The 23,298-nt window shown below is 39.8% G+C and overlaps 1 protein-coding gene across 1 annotated transcript in view; it reads right to left on the bottom strand.

The window, feature by feature from the left end:
- The window catches only part of LOC126471404 (bifunctional glutamate/proline--tRNA ligase), a 252,116-nt gene that overhangs the window by 163,809 nt on the left and 65,009 nt on the right, over window positions 1–23,298 (bottom strand). The window contains exons 4-6 of the mRNA XM_050099536.1: window positions 13,428–13,668; window positions 12,836–12,962; window positions 8,684–8,876 (exon numbers count right to left, since the gene is read on the bottom strand). Coding sequence (XP_049955493.1) covers window positions 8,684–8,876; window positions 12,836–12,962; window positions 13,428–13,668 — 561 coding nt within the window. The remainder of the gene's footprint in view (window positions 1–8,683; window positions 8,877–12,835; window positions 12,963–13,427; window positions 13,669–23,298) is intronic.

Genomic DNA, 23,298 nt, shown 5'->3' with positions numbered 1-23,298 from the left:
GCTAATAACTTGCTGTTTTCTGTGGCGTAAAATTAAATATAGGATACATAAAACCAATGAAGACAAGAGACAAATAAGAAAGTACATATTTCTTCAATCCTTAGCTCCTAGCATTTTCTCCTCTCTACTCTTGCTACGGCTTTACATGGCATACTTTCCTTTCTGCGAAAGAATCTATTACCTCATCAAAGTTCGTCCAACGTTTTGCTACATGAAAAATCGAAATGTTGTTATCTAATACTGAAAAAGTTGTTAATAAAAATAATACTGAAGACTGGTGTGGTTTCTCAATCGGACTATGTCTATTTTGTCACTGTCTGCTAGATAAAACAAAATAGGCCTTTCTAATACTGCAGCAATTTTGTAACACACACCAAATAAACGAGAGTGTTTTGGCACAAATGGTCATTTTTATAACACGACAGAATATAATTCACTAAGTATCAATATAAAATGCCTATTAGGCCTACTATAAAGTAAAAAGCTTTATGTTAGGAAATAGTTCACATTTCATTCACATCCACCAGTTTCTCAAGCATGAGATCGAAATTTTTATATAAATTTGGAATTGTCTTATTCTTCCATAATTTGTGTGACGTCCCCGTTTCTTCTCCTTCCTCATTCTAACAAATAATCTTGTCATCACCAATTCTGTAGTTATTCCTGCCATTGTCAAAATTTGTTCGTCGATTAACTTCACTAACCCTGCCAGAATCACAGGTTTAGTTATCCCACGATTATTCTCCGGTTAGGTATTGTTACATGTTCGTACAACACATTTTCCGCATTACTTCCAGAATAGAACTTAAGCGGCTGCTAGCCGGGGACTTTACCACTGGTTCTTACTAGTGAAGCGATCTGGCCAAAAATTTTCTGTCAAAATTTCGTTTTCTTGGATACACGGAGAAGATATGTAATCTTTCTCACCTGTTATTCCTGTTAGTCGTTTATTTCCATTCTGGTAGTCTGAATCTATGAATGTTGCTACTAATTATAACAACGCTGATCATTCGCAAACCCAATCAACCACATAATCAGACGCCGATTGACATTCATCCGTTCGGCTTTACTCCACTCAGCTCGTATAGCCCCGTCCCCTTTTGTCTGCGGAAAGTTTATTTCTAGATGCGACGAGGATTCTCCTGACAGACACATCATGTACATTATGCACGCATTCAAAAATCAACTTATTATTCATTCAGAAATCAACTTAAAATGTGTTCAAAATGGTTCAAATGGCTCTGAGCACTATGGGACTTAACATCTGAGGTCATCAGTCCCCTAGAACTTAGAATTACTTAAACCTAAGTAACCTAAGGCTATCACACACATCCATGCCCCAGGCAGGATTTGAACCTGCGACTGTAGCGGTCACGTGGTTCCAGACTGAAGCACCTAGAACCGCTCGGCCGGCTGTGTTAAAAAATGTTTAAAAACCAACAGGAATGCGTTTCAAAATCATATGAATAATCGATAGACCAACGTGCGCTGGATGCTAAGCGGTTTGTGGAACGCGCTTTTTTCCCCTCAAGAATATGAATTTGGCGCCCCCTTTTCCCGGTAGCATCTACCTGCTTGCTGCGACTGCTTGCACAGCCAACAGCCACATTCCTGTAGCCAGAAGTGGGAGAATCTACTGCTGAAACGTGACTCAACTGCGCATGCACATCAACCCGTTTGTAAATGCTAAAACGAATCTAATGTAAACAGTTGTGACTTCACACTCATCGGAGGCAATTTGCTGTTATGAAGCATTGCATAGTCCTCCTAAAGCCTTTGACACATTTTGCTGTTGGCACACCCTTGCATGATCACTGTGTGTCGTTAATGTATATGACACATTTCCTTTGCAGTTTAAGTTATTTTCGTTTTCTCTCTCGTTTATGTTTTATTGTTGAAGTGTTATTCTGCAGTAGTGGGATATAGTAATATCCTTTGTTAGAGTATTGGTTCTTACCAGTCAAAATTACAAAAATGTAACAGAAAACTAAAACTCTGAAAAATTCCCAGGTTTTTCCCAGTTTTCTCCCGGATGAAAAAAATTCCCCGTGTTTTCCCGGATCTCCTGGCTGTGCCGTGTCGTATACACCCTCGACATGTACGTAAAGAACCTGTCTGATCATCTGCATATCCTTATGTCCAGAGTGCATTCCGATGGTCTTGGGCAATTCCAGCTGAACAATGCGACACCCCACACACCAAGAATTGCTAATGAGTGGCTCCAGGAGCACTCTTCCGAAATTAAACACTTCACTGGCCACCAAACTCCCCAGACATGAACATTACTGAACATCTGGGACGCGTTGCAATGTGCTGTTCAGAAGGGATCTCCAACCCCTCGTACTCTTATGGATTTACGGACAGCACTGCAGGATTCATGGAGTCAATTCCCTCCAGCACTACTTCAGACATTAGTTGAGTCCACATCACGTCATGTTGCAGCACATCTGCTTGCTCGCAGGCGACCTACACAATATTAGGCAGGTGTAACAGTTTTTTTGGCTTTTCAGTGTATACGCTCATTGTTTTAAAAACTGTATCCCATTGCTCAGTTACACAGTACTAGTCTTTTCCCTACAGTTTTCCACCTGTGCACACCACATTTGGAGTAGAAAGCTAGAGCTGTTGAAATATACCGATAACCTTACCAGAGGCTATTGACAGACTGTATCCAATCCACTCATCCATAAACAGGTCTCCCACACCACCACCTCCTCTGACATTAGTAAATCTGTCAGCCATTCACTAATCAGTTCTCCTCTGATCATCCAGTATTACCCTGGTCCTGAAAAGCTCAACCACATCCTCCACCAGAGCTTCAATTACTCTCATAATGCCCTGAGATAAAGGTAGCCTACCCAAATTACTCAAAGTAGTGTTCCGCCACCTATCCAACATACAAACTGTTCTTGTCCACACCTGTTCCAATCCTGCACCACTGGGGTCATTCCATTGTGGTCAGCCCAGGTGTTCCGTAGACTCACGCACCACCACCTACTGCAGATCAGTCACAGGCATTTTCTACCTAATAACAGGGAGCACCATACGTGAAAGCAACCATGTTACACATCACCTATACTGCAATTACTGTTGAGCATTCTATGTGACCATGATGAGTAACAAACTGCCTACTTGCATGTATGACCACCACCAACCTGCAGCAAATCTGAGTATCTTGCTGCTGAACATGCTGCACACCACAACACAAATGATTTCAACAGCTGCTTCACTATGCAGGCCATTTGGATACTCCCTTGGAGTACAAGTTTCTCTGAAATACATAGGTGGGTTTTGTCTTTCCAGTGTATCTGGTAACCTGTCTCACAATGCCTCACCTTACTTTTTCCCTTCTCTCTTCTTCCCACAGCACTCCTTCCCCGTCTAGATTGTGTACTGCCTTCTATCACCCCTCTTCCTCTCCCTCCCCTCTCCCTCTCTTGCCCCTCCCTCTACTGCCCCCATCTCCCTCTTCATCTCCACCTAAGTGTCACTTTTCACCCTTCCCTTTTTTATGCTCAACCCTGTTTCCCACCACCCCTCCTTACATCCTTGCCTATCCTTTCCCACCTCAGCAGCCCAGGCAACTGCTTGCAATAATCAATAATAAATAATTAGTCTCATCAAGGTCACTGGAGTATGCACGCACGAGCGTGCGTGTGTCTGGATGGAATCTGTATACCCTATCTGTCTGTGACTGGAGTAAGTGTCATATGAGAGAGTGTTTTCTAAACATTTGTGTAGTGTCTATCTGCAATGGGATATGAGTACCAGCTTGATATCTACCGAGTGAGATGTGAGAAACCACCTAAAAACATCATCATCCAAGCTGGCTGGTTCACCAGTCCTCATCGCTTATCTGTGAGGCCGATTAGATCCAGATCAAGCTCGCATCCCTGTGTCCCAGAAGTGGTGCGTTAATTTGATCAGCCACCACTGCGGATACAAAATATTGGAAAAAATCAAAGAGAAAGGAAGCCAAACATAAAGATTAGTTACAATATTTCCAAATCATTGAGAAGTACATAAATAATGGGATGTCTGTTGCATAAGCTAAGTTGCATAAGCTAATTAGTTTTATGCAAACATGTTATACCTTAGAGATCGCGCAGGATACAGTGGACGATACGCAGGGGCTAACTTTCGTCCACATGCAGGGCAAGTTCATTTGTTTGTACTGCAGGGGAGGTCAACACTGTCATCTTCTGGTCAGTCAGCGATGACAGAATCGAGGTTCATGTCTTGCAAACTTTCTCAAATGGTTTTTCAGACAATATTTGGTAAAAAAATTCATTTCTGCTTTACTTGCAGCTTTGTATGTGAAGTTCATTATGATGTGCCCATTATTTCATAAATGGTCATAGTTATTGCAATATTTACAAGGAAGTAAGGGAGTGCATGAAATTTGAAAATAAGTTGCATTGAAAAATAGGGGCTGCTTTGATGCTGTGTTTAGTGAATAATATGTAATATGTTGCTGTGTATGAAATTCAGCTAACATATTTAATTTCTCTTTAGGCTTGGGTGTAGGTCTCTATCTGTCACAAATATTGAGGAAATTGATCTGACATACCATACACATTTGCAGTCATGCCACACCAGCAATAAAGCCAAAGTGAAATATCCACAACATTCCTTATATTTCATATATGGTTTCAGATATCAAAATGAGATTTTGGCAAAAGAGCATGAAAAGATGAGAGTATTTTGTTGTATAGTTTTTATGCAAAACTCGTGATCTACTGTGATATTACACTAACTGCAAACTTTTTTGATGAAATAATGTAATTTTTAAGGGCCATCGATAGCTGGTAAACGAGAAATGCTGTGTGTTTTGGAACAACATAAGTGAAGACATTACATGTTTATTTTTGTACTAAACTTACTTTTCCTCAGTTCCTCACTTAATAAACTGCTGTTTCAGAATTCTCTTGCAATTGCATCTGCACAACATGCTAGTGAGGTGAGACTGTGTAAACTCCACTACGTTTTGGCAAAGAAGACCACAAGAGAAATGTGTAGGTTTTATTCAAAATTTGACACTCATAAGATTTTTCTTGAAGTTACAAATGGTTAAATAGCTACATTTTTGATGGATTCTTTTTAGACACTAACCAAAGCAGAGGTGACAGATATTTTTGAATGTGACTTACCATACGAAAGCGCTGGCAGGTCAATAGAAACACAAACAAACACACACATACACACAAAATTCTAGCTTTCGCAACCAATGGTTGCTTCGTCAGGAAAGAGGGAAGGAGAGGGAAAGACGAAAGGATGTGGGTTTTAAGGGAGAGGGTAAGGAGTCATTCCAATCCCGGGAGCGGAAAGACTTACTTTAGGGGGAAAAAGGACAGGTATACATTCGCGCGCCCACACACACACACACACACACACACACACACACACACACACACACACCCATATAATAAATTGAATGTATGTTTCAGTTTAGAATGGCACCTCCCCTCCACCACTCGGCATTTGCCCTACGATGCCTGCCTGCAGATCCCACCACTACCGATCTCCCCACGTGTGTCTTGCTGTCTGCGCATCTACCAGCCACGATATTCTTTGTGGACCCTACCAATAATTTGTCTAAGTGCTGATATGGTGGTGAAAATCTGTTCATGACAAATGCAGTATTAATATTTCAGCCTGCAAAGAAATTTGTGATTATGCTTATTGTAACATTAAGGTTAGTATGTCAACTACCTTCTCTCCCCATTTTAAGGTAGTGGGGGTGGGGGAGCATTTTTAAAATTATTTACCGACTTTCATGAAAATGTACTTTTGTTGCAGAAACTATATAAAGAGCAGAAGCATGTTGTGTAATGTAACAGATAGACATTCAGCAATTGAAATATATGATATACCTTTTTGCTAACCAACACAGTGCACAATGAGTCTCCATTACACAGCTATTTATAATCAGTGAACAAACTTATTTTCATTACGAATTACATAAAATTGGAATTGTAACAATATAAAAATGATTACAGATAATCATGAATGTATATGTGGGCCAGTGTTTGGCTAAAACAGAGAACTAAGTTCAAGTCAGTGCAATTGTGAGTTGCTGGAAGTGAAAATTGTTAATAAAAGAATAAACCATGTAACATGGATGCTGAAGTTTATTTGTAAAAGATAAAATCCCTTGTGGGTCTGTAGATCCCCCTTCGGGCACCTTCTAGGGTGGCGGATAGGGGACAGCCTCCCAGATATGGTAATGGGAAAATGAAATACCCAAGGTGGACCAAATACTATTACAAAACTCATCAGCGTCTGACCTGGCATCCAGAGGCTTTTGGTCACCGTTTGTTCACTTAGTACGTGCATGTATTACGACATATGGCTTTAACTCAACAATCAAGTCTCACACTCTTGTGATCTCCACTGGAGATTACGCAAAAACATTTTTCAACTTAAAGCAACCAGGGCAGAAAAACAAGAACGAATTCCATTATTCCAGGCCCTAGACAATAAATTGGATTCCCCTTCTGATCATGGGATTCTGGTGGACCAGACAATCCATGCAGAGAAGGATCAGATCCGCCCAAAACCACTTCTAACAAGACACAAAATCTTTCGTAAGTACACTGGATGTAAACACTTTACTGAAACACGGGAAACAAACACCTAATGAATATGCTGGGCACTTTCAACATCAAAATTATACCAAGGCAAGAAACCCAGTTTACAGATGAAAACCACTTTGACTCTCGAGAATTACAGGTTCTATATGGGACAATCTGCAGTGCATATCAATAAAGGACCTAAACAATTTGGCACAAGTTTTGCAGTACCCAAATAAACCACAGATTCGGTAACCGATTTTATATCACCTTCAGAAAGACTCTCAACACTGTCAATAAAATCAGAAAACAAGGCAAACACACTGATTAACACACACACTCTAACAAATGACTACAACAGATCCAGGTGGTAGAAGACTTCTGGGAACCTCTGAACAAATCACGAGCTGGAAAAAATAATCAGAGAATGGGAAAGCATGCCAAAGATATTCAAATTGGAAAACAGAAAGGAAAAAAAGAGTCACTGTGAAACGCCTAGGCTTTGCTGATGATCTGGCTATATTAACAAAAAAGTAGCCAAACTAGTGCTAGATAAACTGCATTAAATCTCATGTAAAACTGGATTCCAAATTTCCTATGAAGAAACTCAGTACATGGACACCAAATCAAATGGAAAACTTCCACTGAAAACACAATACGCAAAAATCTCACAGGTCACTCACTTCAAGTACTTAAGAGAAACCATCCACCCACAGGACTGAACAGTCTCTCACACAGAAGGAATATTCAAACTGCAAAAGGTGCACAGACTGACAAGGAATCACTACAATAAAAGAGCGATAGCTTGTAATGCAAAACTATGGCACTACAACATGGTTGTTTTACCAGTGCAAGCAAGTTAAAGATCAACTGGATAAAAGAAACACAAAATGTCCTGCAACAACTGAAAATTTCAGATAAAGAAATTGAGGACAGAACAGTTCAGAAGTAAAATCAAGAAACTTGAACAACACACAATCAAAGAAACAACAAGGAAAAAATGTACCATCAAAAGGAAGAAAAAATAGAGTGGATTAATGAAGAGGTTTTGGGGAGAAAAGAAAGAAAAGACAAGGAAGTGAAGCTTTGATTGACAAGTTCACATGCTCTCATCAATAATAATAATAATAATAATAATAATACAACCTGTTCCACATCACATATGCAATTAACAAATGGAAAACCCAGGACTTTTTCGCTGCAAAACAGAATTATCACAATCAGTGTATGACGACAGCAATGACATTTTCAAGGCAAGTATTTGTGAAATTACGTTCATTTCTTCCTTCACACCTCTTAAGGTACTGCAAAAATCCATTCAGTTACCTGAGAGAACTGCTATTTAGAGCTAAAGAAATTTTTGTGTCTTTTTTTGTAAATATATACGAGGCAGGAGTGTTACAGCTGTCTTAAAAGAAGTTCATAGATTACCTCCTTACTTAAAGCTTATTTAAACACAATCAATATAATTTTGACAACTGTGAAATACCTGCATAACAAGCACATTACATTCACACTGGATTCTGTACTTGAATGTAGAGGAACAGTTTCATATTATACTGTGAAGTATACTTTTTGTTACAGAATGTCTGTAAAATTTGGAGTAGATTATCTGTTGACAAGGTAACATTACTAATGCAGAGCCCAGCAGTGCTATTGGCAGTGAGAGTGACAATATAAGCAGCAATGATATCTTAAAAGACCCTGACAAGAGCTATCAACAGCAGTACCATTTACAGGAGTCGTGTTAAGAGGTGTGGCATGTGCCACTATGCCGTAATAGTTTTAAGGCTTGCAGCAGCAGGGGCATGCACCCTACCCCCCACTTGTCACCCACTTCCACTGCTTCCCTCTCCTTCATGCCACTGATGCTGTATCTTGGCAACTGTACTGCTGATACAAACAACTGGAAAGGAGACAAAGTTATTCCATGTTTATAGGGTTTTTAGTTTTCTCTTAGCTTCAACCTTCGCACAAGAAAGATACACTATGAAAAATGTTGGCGTTAGCACCCTGTTGAAATCCTACAAAATTTATTTGCAGAAATTGTCACATGCATAACAGAACATGAAGAATATCTGAACAAGAACATTAAGAAAATAAATACATACTGTTATTTCTGTTTTTTGATTCTATTTTCTGCTCACGTTCCAGTTTCATTTGTTCTGGTTCAGTGTCATCAACATAAGCCTTCCCCTCCTTTAAGAGTTTTTCACACATTTCAAGCATTAAGTCAAAATAATCCGATGTATGAGTGAAAACATCTGGCTTAACTTGCAGTAGTTTCAGATCTTCTAAAATTACCTATAAACCAAAATTGAATTTAGAGGAAAACACAGTTTACAGATTACCTACCATACATGGAACTGTTATGTAAGTGCAATTAGAAATATAATTTTAATGCTTTGTTGTTGTATTTTCAACACTGATGACACCATGAGTGAATTTTTATGTTTAATTGTTGTACTATCAATGTGAGAAAATTATTGAGACACACAACACTGGAATAAACAACACAAATCTGTGGCTACCTTATTTACTTTTCTAAACATTAAGAAATGGATATAGGAAGTATATACTGTTCTTCGTGAAATGTAGAAATGCAAAAATTTTAAATGCAGCATAAAATAAATCAATCACTGTTCACAATAATACTTGAAAATGAAAGTGAACTAATGAATATATACAATATACGAGACACAGGAGATGTATCTACGTATCAGCTCCGGAGCCAGGAACTTACTGGAGCTTGAGTGACAAATCACAAGACTTGTATCAGGATGCCAAGACACAAAATTATTATTATACATGCACAAACATTGATACACAAAGAAGGGTCTCTACATTTTGGAGTGCTGAGCAACATTTTTAACCATTGAATTGTTAAAATAGGAGGTAGTATTAGAAGATGTAATCCACAGGTTTTGGAAAATGGAATATAAAAGGTCATTAGAGGCAGAATAATATTCAAGCCCAGATTTAACATTGGTGTGAGATGAAATTATTGGGGCCATGTCTGAGGAGCCTGACAGGTGCTTGCCTACAGTAATTCAAAGAAATTACAAAAGCTAGAATGAATTGCACAGTCGTATACTGGCAGAAAATCTTAATGGTCCTGAAAAAAGTCAACAATGGAATAAAATCTTCCATTCAGGACATCGTAGTTCAGTGTTTTGTTGAAACTGAGGACAGCATATAGGGAACAAAAAATATTAAATTCTGCATTTAAAAATTAATTCAGCCAAGAGGATCATATTAACATAATAACTCTTCACCATGACACAAACTCACAAATAAGTGATACTGAAATCAATAACTGCACTGCAAACAACTGACATTACTCAATCAGAACAAGGTGCCAGACACCAACAGAATTTCTACCGAACGTTTCTTTAAATAAGCTGCAGGACTAGCATCCTTTCCAGCTTAGACTTACTGAGAATTTCAACAGTGAATAGTTTTGAATGTCTACAAATATGTCATTTCTGTTTATAAAAACAGTAAAGGAACTGATGCATAGACTTGTAGGTCAATATCGTTAACACACATCAGACTTAGGCTCCACATTGAAGGTGAGTGCTGAAGACACATGAATGTGGCATTGGGAGTCTGTCCTGGTAGCATGGTAGTACTACTAGTAGTGTCAACATATATAAATGGAAAATCCAGGGGGAAATAATGACAATATTATGACAAGGATACATTGCTACTCAACACACAGAGGAGATGGTGAGTCGCAGACAAGCACAGCTAAACGACTGCCATACATATGAGCTTCCAAAATGCATTCTTCTAACGTAGAAAACACACCCACCCCCACCCCCACACCCACACCCCCACCCACACACACACACACAAAACTGTCATCTCTGACCACTACAGCTGGCTTCAGTGGCGAGACACAGTGGAAGGTGTGTGTGTGTGTGTGTGTGTGTGTGTGTGTGTGTGTGTGTGTGTGTGTGTTAAAAGAAGGCCTTTTGACCAAAAGCTCACCTGCATAGCAGTCTTTTTGATGTGCCTGTCTGCAACTCAATATCTCCTCTATATGATGATTAACAATCCATCCTTTTCATAATACTTTCATGATTTATCAGATACGGACAGCAGTAAACTCAGATTGTTTGTTGATGGTGGTGATGATGTGTACAGAAGAAGTATCATTTCTTGATGCTGTAATGCAAAGCAGAACAACAGACAGCATTTCCACTAACTATGTTCAACGGTGTATCTCTCTAAATGTAGACAACTGGCAGACTATGCAAATAAGCAAAAGAAAGAACTTGACCTTATCCAATAAGGAGAAAAAAGTTAACCTTGCTAGACCTTGTCACATTTTTACTCTCTACCAGTAATACCATAATGTCATAGATATGCAATAAACTTGCGAAATTAGTAGTAGAGAAGTCTAACGGGGAAATTTCCATTTGTTGAGAAAATTCTGGAAAAGAGCACTGTAGTTGAAAGGACACTATGACTATTGCTACAACATCTAGAGTCCCTATTAGGTACATCCACCAGCAGACATTGGAAAAGTTCAGTGATGTTCTTCTAGGACTGTAACATGCCACTACAGCTGATAAGAATGGGTGAAACTCTTATGAGGAACAATAAATGGGAATCTTTCGTAGAAAGCAAACACTGTTCCCACAAAAAAATCCAGAGAACCAGAATTTGAGATAGACTGTGCAACGGTTCTAATGTCTTGAACATATATCCTATATAGGGCGTATGATTAAAATAAGAGAGATCAGTGCGCATGCCGAGCTACACTGGCATCAGTTTTTTCCCCTCTTCATACATAAATGAAACAGAATGGTGTATGGCTAAAATTTGTACAAAGATTCGTCTGTCATGAAATTGACAGGGGCGTGCATAGAATATATGTGGGTTGCCAACTTTACACAACCACAGAGTCTATTTTCTCATATGCATTATATCGGCTCCTCCTGCACATTAGAACACACAGCATTACCTGGATGGATTGGACCTTTTCCTTACAGTCAAAGTAAGAAATTACATAAATATTCAGTATATGCACTGCAAAAATGGAAAAACAATAAAGAAGCACAGTAAAACACTGAAAACATTACTAACGTAATAGCCCAAATATTTTGGACCAAGATGTTTCCTCGACAAAATATGAAGCAATTATAAAGCAAGAAACAAGTTTATATTCCTCTTTTTGTTAGTTCTTTCACATCAAGACGCTGAGCAAAATGAAGGAACAAATATTAGAGTTTAACATCTGATCATCAATGAAGTAATTAAACATGGTACAGATTCTCAGATTTCAGAAGGAAATTGGCTGTGTCTTTTTGCAAAGGAAGACTTAAATGATTTGGTAAAACCTAAATGGCCACAAGGGGATTTGAACTGCCATCCTCCTGAACGAGAGTCCTGAGTCTTAATGCTATAGACTGTGGATGAAAGCACAGCATACTTGTCCATTATCCCATTTTGTTGCAAGCATGTTCCTATTCTGTGCACAGAAATTTTTCCTTTGCTGGCATCAATGCCCATCCTTATCAGCTACATGTTAGGACTTTTTTTTTTAAGTCCTCTGAATTGACAAGTCATACACAAAATTGACAGCGAACATTACCCTTTATCAAAGGTAGGATTCCCAGAGACATGACCCACTGGGAAGATATGTATCCAATGTTGTTCCTAGTCAACATCCAAATGGTAATTAAGTATCAACACAACTGGTCAGAGGCACTGATATTAGGAGGTGAAGTTCCAAATTATTTGAGAGGTAAAACAAGCAAGCACATATGTTCCACAAAATACAATCTGGATGCTGCTTGCCACTGGGAATGAGTCCATTTGTGAGCAACCACCCTGACCACTAGTTGCTAAGTAATTATGCCATTAGGAAATGGATGTTGAAAGTTGATGGACAGTCGACAGACCATTGACTGTTTACATCCTGTCAGTGGTGGGGTTTCAGCACACAGTACTGATAGAAGATTCGGAGCTATTTCAATATAAGAGCGTCTCAAACGAGTAACAATCATTGACTACAAAATAATGTTTGGGTGTGTTGTTGTGCTAATAGAAATACATGAGGAAGATTATCCTCAAGTGCTACCAATCTCATTTCATGTCCTTATTCTGACGAACAGAATGTTTAAAAATTTAGAATGCTTTCCATTCGAACTGCATTTTTCATTAGATAGTTTGTCAGCACTGTTCCAGTAGTTCCTGCACCTGTGACTAACAAGTAGATGCTCATTTTCTATCTCATATATAGTCAAGATCACCTTTTCAAAATCAGCCTTCTCCTTTGCAGGGTTGGTATCATCAAATCTCATAATAAGCTTTCCTTTGAAGTTTTCTTGATAATACTGATTTAACAAAGCAGCTTTTGCATGGCCAATATGAAGATACCTGTAAAATACCATCAGCATTTTAGTACGTAATCTGTAATAGTGCAGTGGTGTAATGAAAGCAGCTTTTTAATAGATACTGCACACAACAGGTCTATTTCACTATGTCTGAGAGTCTGTTTCTAAACTTTAAACAGCAAGACATTAGAACCAAATCTCAGCACTGCTTTTTCTTGGTAAGCTCAGTTATAGGATTTCGTTATTTCATAAATATGACTTGTTTGTAAGCGACTATCTTGTACACAGTTGGGATTAATTAAGTATACTATAATTAATAATGATGTTATTAAAATGAATGTGATTTGAGTCTTTGAATGTGAATTATGGATGAAATTGAATTTCTTCGATATCTGTATTAGCTTCTTTCAATTCTTGTGTGAAAGAAAATATCTTTTATTGTCATTCAATGTAGTTAAATTATACACAATTACAGTAGCCTTAAGGAAATTTATTTAAGTCTTCTCACCCACTAGCTTCTGGTGGAAACCTTACAACCACTTTTCCCATTTCTGCTCCAGGTAACTCAACAAACTTCCCTTCTTCTTTTCTCCCAGACAGGACAGGCTCTGCAGTAATTGCCTTCTTTGCTTTGTTTTCAGGTAGAATTTTCTTTACAGAAGAGACACACTCTAAAGATTCTATAAAATTGTACCAACGAGCCACATTTGTTGGGGGACTTGGTTCCACTGCTTTCCAATTAGGGTTACCTGCATATATCAAACAAACCGACACCTTTTAAAATACATAAAAATGAAAGAAGAAATGAAATTATAAACTTTCACTAATTAAAAATGGAAATTAGTAATGATGGGAAACTGTTACAACAGTTTAAAATAGTCTGGTCCAAGATTTTCTCTTGATGAAACATGAGACTATTAAAAATAGAAAACAGGAAACAAGAAAAGATGCTATTCTTTTCCTTACATGGTACTGTCTTCTGTTCTTTGCCTTCTTAATGCAAAGTAAAAATTTTACTTGTATAATAATCTTTGCTTCTCTCGAGGTTACAACCAAACTAAAAAAAAAAAGTTTCATGTTTTCACCTGCTCAACAGATTGGCACATAGACCCCTTGATGGTTATTTTGAAGGAGACGGACTTCATCATAGTACGCACCCAAAATACCTTGAGATCAGGTTAGATAGGAAAGTTTCTTTTAAGGAGCACTTCACACAAACATCTGCTAAGCTCAAAACCAGAAACAACATTCTCCATAAACTCTGCAGCTCTCGTTGGCGATCGTCCGCAGACGCTCTCCAGGTATCAGCACTTGGTTTGGTATACTTGGCAGCGGAGTACTGTGCACCTGTCTGGCTTAAAAGACCACACGTAAAAAAGATAGATGTGCAACTTAGCGAGGCCATGCACATTGTTAGTGGGTCAAAAACTGAATTCAATCCCCATCAATGAATGGAAATGCTGCTGGCAACAAAACTGTTCCCTACGATGCCTGAAGCTGCCCTGCATCCAGAAGAAACCTCCTGGATTCGACCAGCATCGGGCAAATTAGACTATCTAGAACCACATCCGAATGGGCCATGGACAATGTGCAGACACTCCACAAGTAGGGAAAATCTTCATTGCCATCTTGTGACTGTGGTGCAGAACAGACTGTTGCTCACATTGTATCGACCTGTCCTGCACTTGCCTACAAAGGTCCTTCAGAAGATTTCCTCACAGTGACGAGTGATGTTATAAAATACATAAAAGATCTACATCTACATCTACATTTATACTCCGCAAGCCACCCAACGTTGTGTGGCGGAGGGCACTTTACATGCCACTGTCATTACCTCCCTTTCCTGTTCCAGTCGCGTATGGTTCGCGGGAAGAACGACTGTCTGAAAGCATCCATGCGCGCTCTAATATCTCTAATTTTACATTCGTGATCTCCTCGGGAGGTATAAGTAGGGGGAAGCAATATATTCGATACCTCATCCAGAAACACACCCTCTCGAAACCTGGCGAGCAATCTACACCGCGATGCAGAGCGCCTCTCTTGCAGAGTCTGCCACTTGACTTTATTAAACATCTCCGTAACGCTATCACGGTTACCAAATAACCCTGTGACGAAACGCGCCGCTCTTCTTTGGATCTTCTCTATCTCCTCCGTCAAACCGATCTGGTACGGATCCCACACTGATGAGCAATACTCAAGTATAGGTCGAACGAGTGTTTTGTATGCCACCTCCTATGTTGATGGACTACATTTTCTAAGCACTCTCCCAATGAATCTCAACCTGGTACCCGCCTTACCAACAATTAATTTTATATGATCATTCCACTTCAAATCGTTCCGCACGCATACTCCCACATATTTTACGGAAGTAACTGCTACCAGTGTTTGTTCCGCTATCATATAATCATACAATAAAGGATCCTTCTTTCTATGTATTCGCAATACATTACATTTGTCTATGTTAAGGGACAGTTGCCACTCCCTGCACCAAGTGCCTATCCGCTGCAGATCTTCCTGCATTTCGCTACAATTTTCTAATGCTGCAACTTCTCTGTATACTACAGCATCATCCGCGAAAAGCCGCATGAAACTTCCGACACTATCTACTAGGTCATTTATATATATTGTGAAAAGCAATGGTCCCATAACACTCCCCTGTGGCACGCCAGAGGTTACTTTAACGTCTGTAGACGTCTCTCCATTGATAACAACATGCTGTGTTCTGTTTGCTAAAAACTCTTCAATCCAGCCACACAGCTAGTCTGATATTCCGTAGGCTCTTACTTTGTTTATCAGGCGACAGTGCGGAACTGTATCGAACGCCTTCCGGAAGTCAAGAAAAATAGCATCTACCTGGGAGCCTGTATCTAATATTTTCTGGGTCTCATGAACAAATAAAGAGAGTTGGGTCTCACACGATCGCTGTTTCCGGAATCCATGTTGATTCCTACATAGTAGATTTTGGGTTTCCAAAAATGACATGATACTCGAGCAAAAAACATGTTCTAAAATTCTACAACAGATCGACGTCAGAGATATAGGTCTATAGTTTTGCGCATCTGCTCGACGACCCTTCTTGAAGACTGGGACTACCTGTGCTCTTTTCCAATCATTTGGAACCCTCCGTTCCTCTAGAGACTTGCTGTACACGGCTGTTAGAAGGGGGGCAAGTTCTTTCGCGTACTCTGTGTAGATCTTGATTTCCATCTACAGCTGCTGTTATTTGTGGTATTTTATGCTTGAGAGCTGTGCTTAAATGTTGATGTATAGTAACTTGTAATATCAATAAATCAATTTTTCATGTAGTCTTAACACAAAACAATTTTAATACACATATGCAAGGGTAATCATTGTATGTACCACTTTGGGACGGTTACTGGAGGAACTTCTCTGACATGGCTTACTTTATTAATTTGAAAATATAGTATAGGTTGGTAAATTACATAGCAGTTTGGGGAAATGCTTCCACTTAGGGAAATACATCTTGATACCTGCAATGACTAGTAACTGGTCTTCAAAATGCATGTCAGTTTCACCAAATTATTATTTTAAAAAGTTAACTGCCTCAACATATGCTTGGCAGGCAGATATAATTGCTTCACAGGTTTACATAGAATTTTACTAAACTAAGTATTAGAACGACCTACCTGTCACCAGAAAAGTCAAAAATTATTTTCTTAATCTCTCGTCAACTGCAACTGTCTCTCTTATTAAGATATTTTGTTTCTCTATTTTATCTTGTATCAACATTAATAATTTGTCATATGATGCAGGACTTGTTAGAAAATAATTTATGAAATCTTTGGGTTGCGTGGTTCAGATTTGTCAATAAATTAACATGTGACCAGTAGCTTCTTTTTTTCCCCAAGCATTCTTGGGTCTATTTCCTCTTTCTTCTATTGATTGCAAGCAGAAGGTAATGTAATTGCAGCATACACTTTCTTTTGGGTGTTGGAAATCTTAACCTTGTAAAACTACTTTGTCCTGCCAATTTTATCAACATTGTTGATGATGTGAGCTCACTTCAATATACTGAACATTAGACAAGTATTGTCAACAAATAATGAACTTGTGCAGGACCCTTAAGGATTATCAGAACTGTTGCACCATAAGTTACAGGAAAAGTAAGTACTGACTACTGAATCCCCTATTTCTTGGCATACGAGGATAGAGTAGAAGAATGTACTGAGTCATCAAAAGAAAGCTGAAGCCAGTGCTTCTCAACAATGGCAATAAAGTGTGTGTGTGTGTGTGTGTGTGTGTGTGTGTGTGTGTGTGTGTGTGTGTGTATATCAGTAACATATTCCGTGCATCTGAAGGAATGCTATGAGAATACTGATTTGATCTCATAGGAATAAACCTATATTGATCATATTAAGAAAAGGATAGATCAGTTGAATTGCAGATAGGCACAACTAAAACACTGTACCAGTTTGGGATAGTACTGGATGACAAAGGGGCACCTCCTTTGCTGTTGGCTCTTGGGGGTGGTGGGCCAATTGGGTGCGTGTGGGGAAATGGGACAGTAAATTGTCTGCGGACTTGGACCGGGTCTACCGCCTGTCTGTGAAGGCCTTGGTGAGAATTTCAGCATACTGGGAAAGGGAGTTCTAGACACTGCAGAGACAACCACACCTGGGTGGCCAGGCAGTGTGGTATGAAGTTTTCGGTGTGTAACAGATGGCAGCTGTCAAAATGTACACTGTTGGTGGTTAAGGGGCTCCGGAAACGCTCAAAATCATGAAAAGTTCAATTTTTACTTTTTTGCGTTTTCTGAATCTGCAGACTATTACCTTTTAATAGATATATAATTTATTCAATTCCGAAGACTACAACTATTTTTAAATTTTTTTTGAAATGTGTTCTACATGGGCGTGACCCACTGTGGCGCTGTTAAACTGCTGTCAAATGGTGTTATTATTAACGTCCGTGTTCATCAGGTACATTTTAGTGATGTGAGATAAAGTATGTGTTGTGGCTAACCTGTGATGGTTCAATATATATCGCTGGTGTGATTGTCGATTGTTTCATGTTGATTTACTCTGTCGTTATCTCGAAAATATTTGTAATTAATTCTGTTTCTTGAGTCTCTGTTTTGTTGAAGTATAATAATGAGTAAAAGTAAAGTTATTAGAAATCCTCTGAAGGCTTTTAAGAAAAGGAGAAATGTTGGAAAGCCAAAGGTATGTGTTATTACTGTAAACAATAAAGACGATAACCAAGTGAGTGAACCTAACCTCTCAAGTACACCTGCCCATAGCAGTCAAAGTGGGAAAGAAAGTACTTCACAGAAGAAGCTTGGTTCAATGAGTGAAAATTATGAATGTTTTATGGGCGAATCGGATGTGAATGAAATATTTGATATGTCGGTTCTCACAGGAATTTTTTCAAACTGTGTAAGATGTATTCATTGTAGTGAAGTTGGTCTGGAACTCTCCATAATAAAGCACGTAGGACTTGCTAGTGAAATACAACTGAAATGTGATAAGTGTTCATACATGACCACCTTTTGGAACAGTGTTGCAGTAACTGCAACTGAAGAAAATGGTAGCAAAATCTACGAACACAACATTAGATTTGTTTATTTCTTGCGTTCAGTTGGTAAGGGTGCTACCGCAGGTGCAATTTTCTGTGGCATCATGAATCCTCCAAATCCCCCAACCAAGTTTACGACCTATAATAAATTAATAGGGTCTAAAGTAGAAGATGTCTGTATAGAATCTATGAAGAACACTGTGGAAGAGGCAGTAATGGAAAATAATGGTAACAGAGATTTGACTGCAGCGTTCGATGGTACCTGGCATAAACGGGGACACACATCTCTTCATGGTGTAGTATCTGCCACCAGTATGTATACAGGGAAAGTTTTAGATGTAGCAGTAATATCAAAGTATTGTAGATGTCCACAAAAATATAAAGGTACACATGAAAATAATTGCAAAGCTAACTATAGCGGCAGTAGTGGAGGAATGGAAGTGGCTGGTGTTGCCAGTATATTCCAGCGTTCTGAGGCGTGTGGTAAAGTGCGATATGTTAATTACCTTGGTGACGGTGATTCTAAAAGTTTCAAACATGTTCAAGGACTGAAGCACTATGGTGATGATGATGTAGTGCAGAAATGTGAGTGTATTGGACACATACAGAAGCGAATGGGATCAAGACTTCGGCGACTGAAAGCTTCGTACAAAAACAAAAACTCAGTGATGGTAAAGGGTTGGATGGGAAGGGAAGGTTAACTGACAGTGTAATTGACTGACAAAATACAGAACTACAGGGTGATTCAAAAAGAATACCACAACTTTAAAAATGTGTATTTAATGAAAGAAACATAATATAACCTTCTGTTATACATCATTACAAAGAGTATTTAAAAAGGTTTTTTTTCACTCAAAAACAAGTTCAGAGATGTTCAATATGGCCCCCTCCAGACACACGAGCAATATCAACCCGATACTCCACCTCGTTCCACACTCTCTGTAGCATATCAGGCGTAACAGTTTGGATAGCTGCTGTTATTTCTCGTTTCAAATCATCAATGGTGGCTGGGAGAGGTGGCCGAAACACCATATCCTTAACATACCCCCATAAGAAAAAATCACAGGGGGTAAGATCAGGGCTTCTTGGAGGCCAGTGATGACGTGCTCTGTCACGGGCTGCCTGGCGGCCGATCCATCGCCTCGAGTAGTTGACGTTCAGGTAGTTATGGACAGATAAGTGCCAATGTGGTGGCGCTCCATCCTGCTGAAATATGAATTGTTGTGCTTCTTGTTCGAGCTGAGGGAACAGCCAATTCTCTAACATCTCCAGATACTGTAGTCCAGTTACAGTAGCACCTTCGAAGAAAAAGGGACAAAAACTTTATTGGCTGAAATGGCGAACAAATGTACAACTAAATGAAACTTTATAGCTCCTTTAATTCGCCGACAGATAGTGCTTAGCTCTGCCTTTTGTCGTTGCAGAGTTTTAAATTCCTAAAGTTGTGGTATTCTTTTTGAATCACCCTGTATTATGGAATGGCTATTAGGCAAAATACACAAAGGGTCGACGAAATGAAGAAGGCTGTTTGGGCTCTTTTTTTTCATACTTCTTCAACCGATGAAAATCCCCAACATAGCTTGTGTCCCAAAGAAGAAGACAGTTGGTGTAAATATAACAAAGGATTGCTAACTGGTGAAGTGTACACTCATAAGCATAGTCTGCCTCATGCAATAATGGAGGTGATAAAACCTATTTTCAGAGACTTAGCTGCACCTGAACTGTTGAAAAAGTGTATTCACGGAAAAACTCAAAACCCCAATGAAAGTGTAAATAGTGTTATATGGTCGAGAATCCCCAAGACTGTATTTGTTGGAATAGAAACACTTCCCTTTGATGTGTATGATGCTGTTGCGACTTTCAATGATGGCAACATTGTAAGGTGCAAGGTATTTAGAAATATGGGAATGAAGATAGGTTCTAACATGGTACGAGCGATGCTTGCTTTAGACAAGGAACGCCTTCGGGCTGCAGACAGGGCTGTAAAGAGTCTAGAAATACAAGCAAGAATAAACAGGAGGAGGAACAAGAAGAAGCTGGAGGAGGAGTTTTCTCATACTAATTACATGTTTTATAAGGATCTTCCAAACTTATTTGTTTCAAACTTTCAGTAAATGTTACACAGTACTTTCTGCATAATTTAACACAGCCTTTTTTCAAAAAACTGTATATTTTTGAATATATAAATAAAAAATTGCAAAAAAATGTTGTGAATTTTCATTACAATTGAAAAAAAAAAATCATCTTTAATAACTGAACTAAAATTTTGTAAAATCCCTGTAAAAGCCCATATTCCAATAAATAATCTGTAAAAAGTTCAACTTCCTACCTCAAATACTTTGTGAGGAAACATGTAATTTATAAGCGTTATTTTAACATTGCAAGTATAGGGCGTTCCGGAGCCCCTTAAAGGGGGTCTAATCTGGACAGAGGTTGAGGATAGAGTCATCAGATAGGAGGTGGTCAACGCCCCAGACAGTGGCACACTGGGAGAACCAGGTGAAGCAGATAGGAGAAAAGGTGTTGAAGTTGTGAAGGAAAGAGGATAGGATGTCTTGGCCCTGAGTTCAGATAATGGAGATATCATCAATGAACCTGAAACAGACCAGGGGTTTGGAGTTTTACGGGACTAGGCCCATAAACAGGTTGGCATAGCAGGGTGCCATGTGAGTGCCCTCGGCTGTGCTGCAACTTTCATAGACAGGCACTATCCCTTGGACGTAGTCTATAAATAAATTTCCTTGCCATTTCCCCAAACGCTCCTAATCCTACCACCATCCCTAAGAGGCAGCCACAAAAGAACACTCCTGCATCACCCATACCACCCTTGACTAAAACAACTGAATCACGTCCTTCCTCAGGGCTTTGATTAACTATCATCATGCCCTAAAATGAGGGATATCCTACCCAAAATCCTACTCCTCCTAAACTGGTGTTCCGTCGCCCACCCAACCTCCACAACATCCTAGTCTATTCCTATTCCACTCCCAATACTAACCCCTTGCCACACGGCCCATATCTCTTTTGAAGATCCTAGGTGCAAGACCTTCCCAATACAATCCAGTTCTCCCTCCTCCAAAATCCAGTCCTTCCACTTGGTCCTTTACGAGCATTTTATGAGGTGCTGATGCACCCCTATCACCAGCTGTGAAAACAGCCACGTTGTACACCACTACTAATCAGCTGTCTACCAGGATGAATGGGCACTGCCAAACTGTGGCCAACAGCAAAGTCAAGGTGTATACACAGACAAGGGGGGTGGGGGTGGGAATTCCAGATTTTTCCCCAATTCCCCATGCTAAGATACACTTTTTTCTTGTTAAGCGAGAGTGTACTTCCAGAAAATGACCCCCCCCCCCCCCACAAAAAAAGAGCGTTTAGGAAAGATCTTTGATGTGCAGCAACACATACACTGTATATCTTCGTATTATGAAAGTATAAAGTCGAATCCCACCACACTCAGAATAGGAGATTTCAAAATGTGGTGCTACAGAAGAATGCTGAAGATTAGGTGGGTAGATTGTGGTGTCACCGCCAGACACCACACTTGCTAGGTGGTAGCCTTTAAATCGGCCGCGGTCCGTTAGTATACGTCGGACCCGCGTGTCGCCACTGTCAGTGATTGCAGACCGAGTGCCACCACACGGCAGGTCTAGAGAGACTTACTAGCACTCGCCCCAGTTGTAAAGCCGACGTTAATAGCAATGGTTCACTGACAAATACGGTCTCATTTGCCGAGACGATAGTTAGCATAGCCTTCAGCTACGTCATTTGCTACGACCTAGCAAGGCGCCATTATCAATAGATATTTAACTTGTGATGCCTGTACCGTCAGACCGATATACACCACTTATGGATTAAAGTTAAGTATTACATCAACTACGTACTTTATTTGCTACTATTAATTCCCTTAACTGCTCCAGACCTCGCACCAGCCTGCGTGAGCTTAAGCGCGTGCCTTTCGGCTTCCTCTCATACTGACTTGGCTGTCTTGCCAAGTCACAACATTTTGGCGATGAGTCTCAAAAGGGTCTTCTTCTTTATACTTGCTTAATTTACTTGTGTCATGGCTTCGCCACGATCTCCAGATGTACTGTCCGAATTTTATCGCTTGCAGAATCAGCCGACGCAGGCCTTATTGGATGCCCTTGGACAGCTCGTCCAGGGTCAACGTGCACTGCAAAATGATGCGGCAGCCGCCGCTTTACCGCTACTGCAGCCACAACACGCTGTTGCACCACCTTTTCGTCCTTTTGATGCGACACTGAAAAGCTGGACGGAGTGGTCATGCCAATTTGGATTCCATCTCGCCGCCTACAGAATTCAAGGTATTGAGCGGCAGCCTTTTTTGCTTTCCTGTGTAGGCGTCCAGACGTACCGAGTGATAGTGAAATTATTTCCCCGACGCGACGTAGCAACTCCATCCTACGACGAAATTTTGTCTGCATTAGATGCATATTTCAAAGACTCAGTCAATGTAGTTGCAAAAAGGTATACGTTCTTTCGTACAAAACGTACGGCCGGTCAAACTAATCGGGAGTGGGTTGCAACTTTGCAAGGCCTTACTAGGGATTGTGCTTTTGAGTGTGAATGTGGACTCCCTTATTCAGATACTATGGTACGTGATGCAATTGCACAGAACGTTTCTGATGTTCGTATAAGAGAACAGATTTTGAAACTAGTCAATCCCTCCCTTCAACAAGTGATAGACATATTGGATAGGCAAGATACACTTGACTTTGCTCAGGAATCATTTGCAACTTCGCCAGCCGTGTGTCACGTTAACCGGCCCGCCGGGCGCGCTGCACGGACCAGTGAACAGCCCTCGCGCCCGTCCGCGCAGC

Source organism: Schistocerca serialis, chromosome 1 (assembly GCF_023864345.2).
Source record: "Schistocerca serialis cubense isolate TAMUIC-IGC-003099 chromosome 1, iqSchSeri2.2, whole genome shotgun sequence".
Classification (NCBI taxonomy): Eukaryota; Metazoa; Arthropoda; class Insecta; order Orthoptera; family Acrididae; genus Schistocerca; species Schistocerca serialis.
This window is presented reverse-complemented; position numbering and strand designations above follow the sequence as displayed.